This window comes from Lathamus discolor, chromosome 1, assembly GCF_037157495.1.
Source record: "Lathamus discolor isolate bLatDis1 chromosome 1, bLatDis1.hap1, whole genome shotgun sequence".
Lineage (NCBI taxonomy): Eukaryota > Metazoa > Chordata > Aves > Psittaciformes > Psittacidae > Lathamus > Lathamus discolor.
Window position 1 is genome coordinate 38,626,640 of NC_088884.1, and position 12,301 is coordinate 38,638,940.

General features: G+C 41.5%; 1 protein-coding gene across 1 annotated transcript; it reads right to left on the reverse strand.

Annotated features, from left to right (window-relative positions):
• Positions 1-2,420: 2,420 nt before the first annotated feature.
• IL26 (interleukin 26) lies at positions 2,421-9,006 on the reverse strand. Its single transcript, XM_065665029.1, has 5 exons — positions 8,836-9,006; positions 8,400-8,456; positions 6,841-6,972; positions 2,592-2,657; positions 2,421-2,507 (listed from the first exon to the last, which is right to left on the reverse strand). Exons 1-5 carry the CDS (start codon positions 9,004-9,006, stop codon positions 2,421-2,423), a joined length of 513 nt encoding a protein of 170 aa, XP_065521101.1.
• Positions 9,007-12,301: the final 3,295 nt, after the last annotated feature.

Genomic DNA, 12,301 nt, shown 5'->3' on the forward strand with positions numbered 1-12,301 from the left:
CTTGTCAGCTTCTCTGAACTGGGTTGTTTAATATGTGATGACTAAAGTCAACACAGGGATATCAAGCAAGAGGCCTCTGCAGAAGATGTTTACCAGTGTCATTGCACTGACTGCTGAACTCCAGAGTACACTGAGCACACGAAGTGCATGCTGTTGTTGCTGCCTTGGCACCATGGTCAGTCTATAGTACATCCCAGGAGAATCCACCATTGTGCTTTAACAGAAAACTGTCCTACATTTCAACACATAACTAATATAATTCTTTGACACAAATTGGTAGAATGCAAAGCTAGAAAGTCAGTGGTATGACATGTCACTGCTTGTGCTTTTTTGCTGAGATACTGATGTCTTCATTCCACTGTTCTTCATACTAAACTTAAGCACAAATAAAAGCACAACAAATAGCATATTGTTATCAGAAGTTGCTGTTGCTGAGATCTGCTGAATTCTTTGGCAGGTTCCCAAAATAATGGCATCCTTCTTTTTTTATGAAGTAAAGGGTACTAATGAGTAACTTCCACATGGCAATTTAATAATGCTTTTCTTTGGCTTTTTGCTACAAGTGGCCAGTGCTGAAGCAGTGTATTGCAAAGCTATGGAAGAAGCTGGAAGCAACCACACTGCAGGACTCTGAGGCAGCAGAAAGGAAAAGTCACACACAGCTTGTGGGCAGGGAGAGATGAGGTGGGGTTCTAAGGAACTGCTGGAGTATGGGCTGGCAGGTTACAAGCTGGATTCACTCATAGCTTCAGGCTTTCTTCCCTCCAGGATGCTAGGCAGTGATTTGCAAGTTTAAAGAGGAGATGATGCTCTTCTCTCTCCTCAAGCCTCAACAGCCACTAACAACTCACCTGAATTAAGATCAACAGCCCATTAGCAGTAGTGGTGTGCCTTTCAAGAGTTCTGGAGTGAGAATAACTAGATTGCCTCCTACTGCTCTAGCTACCCACCTGTGCAGGGACACCAGAGAGTTTCTGAGTGGTCCCTGACGGGATAAAAATGATGGGATAATAGCCTGTTCAGAGAGCACAGGTAGCTGGACCCTGCCAGAGACCAACCACTACCCCTGGGCTGCAGAAGGCCACAATGCAGAGGTGGAACTGGCTGAGGTTCTTCGGTCTCAGCACACCAATGTATTCAAAGCCTCTGCCATACTAGCACTTTGAGAACTGAAATATTACAGAATCTCAACCCTGTGGAAGTACAAACATACAGATCGGGAATATTTTCACCACCTAGACAGTTTCTACTGGTAAATCTTTAAAAACATGGGAAAACAAGAACTCTATCTTCATTCTGTACTATATGAAAGATATTTTGGAAACTACTGCCATCATTCAAGTAACAACTCCCCATAAATCCCCCTCAAACCATTTTGCAATCCTAGTCAAACCAATCCATTCATTGTGTTTTCTGCACTGAGTAATCTCATGCAGAGCCTGTGACATCTGAAGATCATGAATGAGTCGTAGACCAAAGCTTTGACATTAATTAGAATATGTTTATTAAGAATCAATTATTACCTTAAATTAATAATATAATGATAAACAGTATATAATTGTAAATAGTAAGAACAGTAAAGAATTTTCTTATTTATATGTAGAATAACTTGTGTATACTCTGTGTATACTGTTACATAGCTATAACAAAAGATGTTATATAGCTAAACTGTTATATAGATATAGCAAAAAAATTTGGACGTATATTTTAGGGGAGGGATTTTCAGAAGTGGTCCTCATTGCTTTAAAATGTGGCACACAGGGTAGCACAAGGCATGGCTAGATCATAGAATCATAGAATCATAGAATCATAGAATAGTTAGGGTTGGAAAGGACCTCAAGATCACCCAGTTCCAACCCCCCTGCCATGGACAGGGACACCTCACACTAAACCATCCCACACAAGGCTTCATCCAACCTGGCCTTGAACACCGCCAGGGATGGAGCACTCACAACCTCCCTGGGCAACCGATTCCAGTGCCTCACCACCCTAACAGGAAAGAACTTCCTCCTTATATCCAATATAAACTTCCCCTGTTTAAGATCGTGTCCACTGCACGTGAGACATTGTATCTGCACGTGGAATCCAGCAGATTTCAAGTTATGCTCATGCAATGTGTCCAGGGGCTGCCTGTGAAGCAGGTGGGAGGCAGGCAGGACAAGAAGTACATCAGAATGCTGTAACTGCTCCAGAGGCTGCTCTTCTGCTGCAGGACAGGTATAGCTCATTTGCCAGACCAGCCATGAAAGCTCTCGAAAATCCCTCTTTACACCACTGTATTACAGAGAATCCCTTTCAGTGGGACAGAGTTACTGCTAGGCCTGTTGTACCTCCAGCTCTTGGTTGCTTTTCAGGCCTTTTGGGTAAGGATCTGTCCTTAGCACAGAAGCAGCATGTTCTCTGTTACACTTCTTCATTCTTCATATGATGGTTTGTATGTATTCTTGAATCCAGGGAAGGAGAATATCCAGCTCATGGATGGCCTTGTAGATTCCCTTCTCTCCAAGCTATCAAGAAGAAAAGATATTAGAAAAGAAGCCACCCACAGCCCCTGAACGGTGTAGCTGGGAGCCAGTGCCTCTTGCTCTTACCTTAAGAAATGCTTTCCTGAAGTTTTTGACCACAGAAGTTAACCTTGTGGATGGAGCACATGGAAGCTGAAGGGGTGAAAAGAAACCAAAAGAGCTTATTGTGGCAAGGACACTTATATAAAGATACAGTTATGAGGAAGAGTTCAACCCACAGTGTGGCACCACAGGACTACTGGTAAAATGTGTGAACTCAGCATCATTTCAGCATCTCCTGTTGAAACTCATCTCCTGTTGAGTTCACAGCACAGAAAATGGTAATATTTAAGTGTTCTTGTTAAACACTTCCTATTTATCTCAGGGATCTTTTCATCAGTTGCAGTTACAGCTTTTGTACAGTGCTTCCTAGCTCTAAGATTTAAAGGTTCTTTAACTTTGAACCTTCAGAGAAGATGAGGTTAAGGACCAAAGACCTTTGCAAAGCACAGAAGGCAATTTCTCACATTTCTGTAAACCCTTCAAACACATTTATAAAGTTATTTTATGCTTCTCCCTATTTTCCTCCCCATTCCTACAGTGTCTGGCTAATTCCAGGCTACTCCTGCACCCTTTTTGTCAAGCAAAGTTTTCCATTAAGGTCCCTGGGAGTTTTGATAGCAAGACTTTACTCAGCCCTCAGGCATCCCAAGCAAATAAGTCAACAATGCCTTATTACTGGCAAATTCTGGCATACCTCTACCTCTGCTGTGATATCAGAGACACAGGACTGTATTATCACGGCAAGATTAAGGGTGGACACTAGTTCTAGGAAACTAAGAGTCAATCAGTTCATCCTATAGGACCCAGAGGTTGCACCCTGGGTTTAACCCAGTTATCCAGGACGTAGCTGACAGTGTTAGTGGGTTGGTGCTCCATTCCAGAGGGCCGCAGGAGAGTGAATACTGAGGGAGCAGCCATCAGGTTGTGCTCAGGGGCTACCATGTACCCACCCCACACTTGGCACCGCAGGGTGTCACGCTGGGCTCAGCCCATTTCCTCACCACCCAACTCTGGCAGACCAGTGCTGGCCAGCCAAAACTATTCCAGTTGGGTTCCTTTGGAGCTGCCAGACTGAGCTATCTGAGGTATACATCTTGCTGACTCCCAGCTCTGCAGACTTTCCAAGGGGAAGAATCATTCTTTCAGGGAAAAAAGAAAAAAGTAAAAATCTGATGTTTTCCAATCTACGAGCAAGGTGTTTGAAAAGGAAAAATGCAAAGGTCCCCAACTTGTATGAAAAGAGATGCTTGTATGAAAAGAGTCTCTGCTGAAATAGATGGCTAATCCTTCTCTCTACCTGGCACAGAGTGCTTTTAAAAAGTGCACAAACATTTTCAAGTTACCTTTTAAGTTTCTTAAAGTCACCTCACAGGATAAAAGTGTAAATAAAAGGAACTCTAATTTTTAAACCTTTTAAAGTCTGACTAGGGCAGTTCTTTCTGATTTGGGGCTTTTTGTTGTTGTTAAGATCAGCCTGTATGATGCATATTTCCACAGAAATCATTCAGTAACAGAATTGACTTTAAATGACTATGCTAGCTTGAGTGGTAATACACATTACAAACTCTGATCTTCCTGCATAAAGAGCAAGTAAACAAATGAACAAGCAAGTAAGCCAGCTTGCAAGCAATTCTGCAATCTCTGCTCAAGGTCTACAAGCTCTGACTACAGCGATAAAGCAATGATTAAAAATCCTGCAGTTAATCTATTGCCTTTATGTATTCTACTCAAATGCAAGAAAAAACTTCTATAACCTGCTACTGATGCAGGAACAGTCCAACCTCAGAAGCCACTTCGTACTGTTTTTGGCAATGTTGCCATCTAGGGCACACGAGCAAGTAAATAGGTCAGTGGTGCTGCAAGGCAGATGCCCCAGTGTCCAAGGAAAATGTCTGTTCCCTTTACCATGCAGTCATACTCTAAATCAAAAAACCTGATTTCTCTGCAGAATTTAGAGATTTAGAGATTTTAGAAGCTATGTATTTCTGAAAAACAGGACTTGAGCTCCTAAATCATTGGCAAATACTAAAGTTTCCTTGTTTGGACAAAACCAAGAACTAGCAGGGTGAGAATCATAACAATAATATGTTACAAAGTCTTTGGAAGTGGCTTGGGGACAGGTATTGTTAAGATTTTCAAATAGGGTGCATGCCTCTAGTTGACTGAATTAGAGCCTGAGTTTACAAAGGGTGTAGGGTGGGTATGTATATAAAGGTATCACTGTTTCCCTCAATTGTATAAAGAACTTTCTCCTTGAAAGGTAACAATTCATTACATAAGTATGTTGCCATGGTGGAAATCCCTTCTGATAATAACTTCTAATTCAGCTAGATAAAAAAATTAAACAGCTTATGCAGATGGAAGAACGAATTTGTTAATTTATAGAGGAATAATATGACGGAGAAATCCCAAAGTTGGTATTAGCAAAGGATCCATTACTTTCACTCTGTTCACAGTTTCTATTATTCTTTCACATGGTTCTGTACTGACGGCTTTGTAAAGAATATAAATGCTTTTAAAAAATGCTGGTTTCCAGAAATTAGATGTGTCCTAAAAAATCATGGAAAGCCATTGTTTCTCAAAGAGCTACTGGTTTTCTACTACAAGAGAAAGTCTCTTCTCTACTACCAGTATTTTTTAAGGTCCAGAAAAGGATATTGTTATGTTTAGACTTGTGTTGAGTAAAACATTGTCACTAATTATGAAAAAGAATGCAGGAGCTCTGAGAATTCTGCAGCATTTTGTCTCCACACAGCACAGAAACAGATGTATTATTAAGTTATAAAGCAAACTCCAGTCACTGGTGGCATTTCAGAATAACTGATATTTTGAATTCAGTCTCAGTTGACAGCCTGAACTCCTCAGTGTGTACTGGCACTTGCATAGGGTGCAATTGCTTTTCTGGACAAGAATGAAATCTCTGTAAAGTATATCATACTACACAGTATCTGAAATTTTGACACACTGCCATGGATGCTGTGAATAATGATAGTAAATTGCGACTATTTATTGTGGTTTCAAATGCAGAACCTGAAAACTGGTTGAGTTCTCTACCACTGAGATTTGAATCTTTTTTTATTATACAAATATTCCAGTTGTGTTCTGAGCTATAACTGCCAAGAGCCCTCTGAAGCTGCTTATTTTTGCATTGCAAATATTTGTGTGCATGTAGAACCAATTTCCTTTTCTTTCATGCTACCACACATGTAGTATATACATGTGTGTAATAGTGTATACACATGTAGTGTATATGTACACAATATATGTAGTATATACATGCCATACAGTTTTAATTCACTACCATTTCATTGACTTCTCATCCTGCACCCACTTTTTAAGATTACTGTAGACATTTGCTTGGATATCCATCACTATATTCAACCTTAAGTCATGCTCCATTTTCTGAGACACTGTGACTTGTGAGGACTGCAGGTGTAGGGGAGAAAAGAAAATTGCTCTAGTAGATAAAGTTTTAAGGCACATTCTGTGGTTATTCATCTATCCTTAAAAATAAGATGAGAAGAGAAATGACATGAGTGTTGGTGTTGTCTTAGTATGCTAGGTGTCTATAGTATGCAAGTATGCATATTTGCATGGGCAAAAGTGTGCTCTAACTATTGTCCTGTTATTATTTACAGGGTGGGGTGATTCAATGGTGTTGGTGAAGTGTCTCTTCTCTGAATCACGTGGATCCACTCTAGGGACATTTTGTCAGTGGGCAGCATCACTCCCTGACAACCTGCTGCGACTGCAGGCATAGTCAACACATGGGAACTGCTCCAATGTGCTTCATAATTGTGGCCATTGCTTGCTTATGAGACACCACTAGCTCTTTCAAAATTCAGTATGAAGGAGTATATGACATGTTAGTAAGGATTACACACGTCCAGTGGGTACATTGTTGAAGAAGGAAAGCATAACCGGTGTTACACCACAGAAACTTGAAGAGCCACAGTTCTCCTTGTGATCACCCTGCCCCTTTGTAGCTTTGGTGCTGAGAGGGCAGCACAACACATCAGCAGCAGGAAAGTAGCTTGTCTCCATGGTATCTCCACCACATTGCCTGCTCCCTGCAAGCTCACTCTTTGAGGAAATGGGCAGTGTTAAACTTATCCAGCCCCAGTGGGAATTTGTTGGGAAGTTCTGTCCTCTGTGATCTGGGATACAGCATGACTCTGAATCACCCTCTCTTATCTGCTGAAAAGCTGTGATGGAACCCTTCTCTAGCCTTTCATCTCGACAAAGTTAGTTTGGCTCTCAGGAACATACTCACACAGGCATTCATGTTCGCTTGCAAGACTTGGAAGGCACTAATAATGTACAACTTGTCACTTCCTACTCCAAGATGACCGAAAACATTTTTCACATAGAAGGAGAGGAGCTGATTTCGAACACTGCAGTTTGTCTGAAAACAAAGTAGAGTTAGCAAATTAAAACCTCACAAGTCCACTTTGGCCTAAAACTTCAGCCTTGTAAAATTATGCGTGTTTAGAAAGGGTAAGATCAGTAAAAAAGACTTTTATAAATTTTGGTATCCCATTGGACTGCTTCCTTTCATTTTAAAGAGCTCAGTGTATCCCTGTGGTTTCTGGAGGAAAGGCAAGGAGGATGCTGGCAAACCAAAGGAGTACTGATAAGACCAGCCCTGAACAGGAGTGTCAGCAACAAATCTAGGTAACAAAGAATAAATGGAAAATGAATGGGGGAATTAAGACAGACTGTCTTGGCCAAATTGTAAGAGATTGTTCCATTTCTCTGTGTCAGTTCCCCATACCATTTGAGATGCTGTAGGGTATCCCACCCATCCCCAGCTACTGCTCCAGAAGAGATCAGTCATCCTATATATCCTATGTCATATCTGTCTGTTCTGTGGGATCTCTTAGATACCCAAAGGTATTTCAAACAGCTGTATGCCTATTTTTAGGCAATAGAACCAAGCATCAGGTGTGAAATTCCCAGTAGGAGGATAATTCAGATGCAGATTAACCCACCCAAATGCAGGTGTCCATGTGGAAGTCCGACAGGCAAGCAAGGAGCCTTCACTCCCAAGCTAATCAATGAGAGGCAAGGGAATTCAAAGGCCAGTAGGTTCTCTACTTAAGGCTAAACTGGCTTACTTGGTCCTGCTGACTAGATCTCTGTGTTAAGGAAGCTAAAATATCTCACACACTTGTAGTCACTTACAAATAGGCACAGCAAGTTTAGTTTCTCATTTCCATGCTAGGCAACTCTGATGTCCCTCTTCCTGTCTACGTGCAGAGGTCAAAGCCCAGAGCAGCTCCTTGGGTGTCCTAACTGCTCTGCAGCAACCCTGGGCTACCTGTGGTACTACATACCCACAGCAGAAGGTGCCTGTGCTGCCAGTATGGTAGCTGTGGCCCTGGCCCTCATGTGAATAGGCTGACGCCTGAAAGCATTGCTGAGGAGGATCACACAAATCCAGGTACTCACAGGAGGAGCAAGTGATACCACAAGCACACCCCTACCCAACACAGCAAACGCCCTTACCCCAGGTTGCCCTGGAAAACCCCCCTGCAACCACCTAGAGAGAAGTGTCTTCAGGCAGTCTTTCCAAATCCACCTCTTTCTCCCCATACCATGCTCAAGTCTCCCTTCATGTCACAGGGGAATATCCCTTTCTACAGGGTGGAGATAACACTCTAAGTGGAGGACTTCATTAAACATATGGCTTTCATAAATGTAACGCCCTTCCCAATTAAACACAAGTGATTTTTGTGTTGGCTGTCATTCATTTTGATCACACATTCCTATCTCTACTGACCAAAAGAAAATCAAAGTAAGAAAATGGAAAACCAGTAGAATAAGTCTTACCATAAACAGCATTTTTGTTGTCTTTTTAAGCAGTCTCGTGTTCTTGATCAGATCCTTCTGTAAAATATAATGTGCTAGTATTAACCTAAGCAGAAGAAGGGAGAGAGAGTTTTAAGTCTGGTTTGTACAAAACTTAGTAGTAATAATAATAATCATCATCATCTTGTTCAGACATAGGATGAGGACTCAGCAAACCTGTGCTCCAATTCCAGCCTAGCTACAAACTTCTTCCATGTCAGACTCCTTGGCAAACTTATTCCACCTCTCTATGCATTTTCTTTGTCCTCATCTTTACAAAAGGGCTAGCGGCATTACCCTGTCTCTCAGGACTGTAGAGATTATTCAGCTTATTAAAGTTTCCAGGTGCTCAGTAATGAAGCTGGTAAAGAAGCATTCTTAAATAAAATAAACTTTTCAACTAGTGGAATCAACTTACAGGAACAGATGATTTTAAACTAGTTGCCTTGATATACAGGTTCTCTGTCACTTGGGAGAGGAGTCCTTTTCGGCAGGTATGCTTCACAGTTGGTGACTTTTTGCCTTCCACAGTGAAAAGACAAAGTAGAACTAAAAAATGCCCAGGTCTGAAAATAGAATATACTTTCATCTTCACTCCCAAATCTTCATGCCTCTACACTCACAGCAGAGTATGTGATACAGCAATACTGGTTAGATGACAGAGGTTAACCTAATTCTTTTAACCCTCAAAGCGGCTTCTGTGCTGAGATGCTCAAGTAGATAACCTATTGCTCGTGTGCTGGCTGATCAGTGTTGTTGCTGTGCTTTTTTATACATCTTGCTCCACTTTCAACAAATTTGACCACAATCATCTGTGACGTTTTTCTAAACGATACCTCCATATTTACTGGCAGCAGGGTCAAGGTTTCCAAGAAAGAAGAACTTCCCTCTCATGTGAGAAGTCTTCTTTCATTTAAGTGGTGGTCAGGTGAGGAAAAAGTAGTTGAGCTGGTTAGTTTGGTTTCGTAACAAAGTATACCAAATGTGTGAATTTTGGTTTTTTTAATTTTTCCACAAAACTTATGGCAGCACTTTTCTGAAAGGTGATGGCCTGGAAAGAAAAAAAATCTTTACTAATTTACCCTAAGAACATTAGAAATCTTACCTGTGTGTTATCTGTACGGAAGTTGGACTGCACTGCCTTTAAATCTTTAATGTTCAGTCTTTGAAAAGAGTTTTGTTTCAGGAGCCCAGCAGATAGTAACAAAGTGTTTGCTGCCTATTTTAATCTCTGTAATTAGTCTTTTGCCAGGGCAGAATTTGCCCTGGTAGAAGCAGCAGGCTGCTTAGTGTGAAAGTGAGAGCTACACGGAGGGCTTTGTTCAAGGGCCAGACCATGCTTGGCTGTCAAGTTGCTTTAGGAGTTCACTGAGAGCCACAGGAACTGGAAAATAATGTGCATACCCATCATCGAGGTAATAAAACTAAAACCATAGAATCAGATGGTCACTCTTCTACAGAGATGCTCAAATAGAGGTTAGTCAATCTATGTCTCTGGCCTATTTCAACCCAAATGCTGAAAGTTTCTCAGGTACCACTGCAGACATGTAAGGAACATCACACCAAGGATAAACTTGGAAATCCTGAAGTGACACCAGTGATGGGAGGCTGTTAAGCAAAGGATGGATGTAAGTCAAACGTCAAAACCACTGGAACTGGCTGAGGTATACACAAAAAGAGGAAGAAAGCAGATTTTGGTCTAGCATGGCAATACTTCAGCCCACTGTGATATCATTTTTGCTGGAAGTAAAGAGCAACCTCTTGAAATGTTCACCCCAGACAGATTTTTTCACTCCTTCAGTGTTACAAGAGCAACTCAGAAGTGCTTAAACAGAACAGATAAAATGGTTTAAAGTGCAGCAGAGATGTCTCAAAGGAACTTTGAGCTGCCTGAGCTAGCAGCAGAGCTGTATGCCTTTCTGTGGCACCAGGGGCATGAGCCAGCCCTGGGAGGAAGGGTGAGACAAGCTGGACAATAAAGTCACCCCAGCCTTAATCCCACTGAACATTACACAAACACATGTGCAGCCTCCAGGCCAAGACGGAATCACATCCAGCTTCAAGGTTCCGTCCTGTAATAGCTCTGGGAGGATTTTAGCACAGAACCATCCACACATCCTAGTAGCTTCATGAGCACTGAGTGCCAAAAGACAAAAAGGACCAAAATGTGGAGGAGAGTTTAGACTTTTGGAAAGTGGAGATGATAGACTTGAGGCCCTATGTGCATTTTAGGTCTCACTTGAACTGTGGTCTGCACTTAAACTTTCTAAATGCTTTCAGGCTTCCCAGAGAAGGTGCATGAAACCTCAGCATGCAAGGTATGTGGACAGCAGTTTAGCCACTTAAACTTAGTTTGTTCTTAGAAGAGGATCTCAGGCAATAGCAAGAGTAGAGTCAGAAAACAACACGGCCTTGGGTTCCCCAAGATGCGGTACTCCCTGGTCAACAATTTTTCTCTAAATGGAGTAAATGGGTCATGTAGCCAGTCTGTAATGGCTTTTCACAAGAAAATCAATAATTTTCAACATCTCTGAAACCTCTGATCTTGCTGGAAAACCCTTGAGCCCACAAGTTTCATTTTGTCTGTTCTGTGAGCTCTTATCATCATACTCAGAGGGCTGTAGCAGTGACACTTGCACTGGCCACTAGACACCTCTGCATGTGAATCAGCAAACACCTTACTGAATTAGCTAACTTTTCAACTGAGTAACGTAAAGGATGCAGATGGATGCAGATGCATCTTGACAATATCTTAAAAAAAATTAAGAATAAAAAGGAAATAGGGCTTTCCTATCTTCACTGTCATAGAAGGATGGTAGGTATCACTGAATAAATGATGCTGTAAAATCAGTTACACTTCCACCTTTTTTGATATACTGTCTTAATTACTGGTCATACGATAGTCAATATCCTTTAACTTCCTCATCTGTCACTTGTTCAGAACAAAGATGGTCTTTTTTAGTGGGGTACCACACAAAGCTTTGTACACTGGATTTTAGTGTCACTTTGGCATTCATATAGTTATTGTATAAATAATCATAGAATCATAGAATAGTTAGGGTTGGAAAGGACCTCAAGATCATCTAGTTCCAGCACCCCTGCCATGGGCAGGGACACCTCACACTAAACCATGCCACCCAAGGCTTCGTCCAACCCAGCCTTGAACACTGCCAGGGATGGAGCATTCACAACCTCCCTGGGCAACCGATTCCAGTGCCTCATCACCCTAACACAGAATACAAACAAGCTGGTATTACTCAGTATTTTAAAGTTATATGAAGCACAGGAAATAACAAATTGGGGGAGGCTCTAGCCCTTTTAGCAATGAAGGCAGAAAAGATCTGCCAAGTTTGGTAAGGGCAGTGGACCTGACATATCCAGAGCTTGTCTGAGGACAACAGTGAAACACACCACCAAGCATGTTGACTTCCAGACCTAGGCTGGGAACCATGGGAGTTCAAGGAGACTGCCCCAAAGGAAACGGGCTTTCTGCATACAGAAACTGTCAGATGTACTGAATCGATGAATACTTAAGAAACAATACAATACTGATAACACGTCCAAAGTTCCCGTATTACGTTAACATAAAATGTGTAAAGTTTATTTTAATGAGAATGAATGAGGAATAAAATAACTAAGAAGAAAGAATAAGAAAAATAAAGAGAGTAACCAACTTTTTAAAGAAAATGTTGCCTGATTTGCCCTGTCTGGGGACTAAGCTTCAAAGATGGTTGTGTGTTGACCTGTGCTACACATGACTGCATGACACCACCAGCCTGAAACAGATCCTTTCTTCACCTTCTAATTGTCAATCATGGAATTGTCTTGATCTATATGAGTTCAGTAGATATTATGTACTTTGGATTCTTTTGATCTGTGTCAAT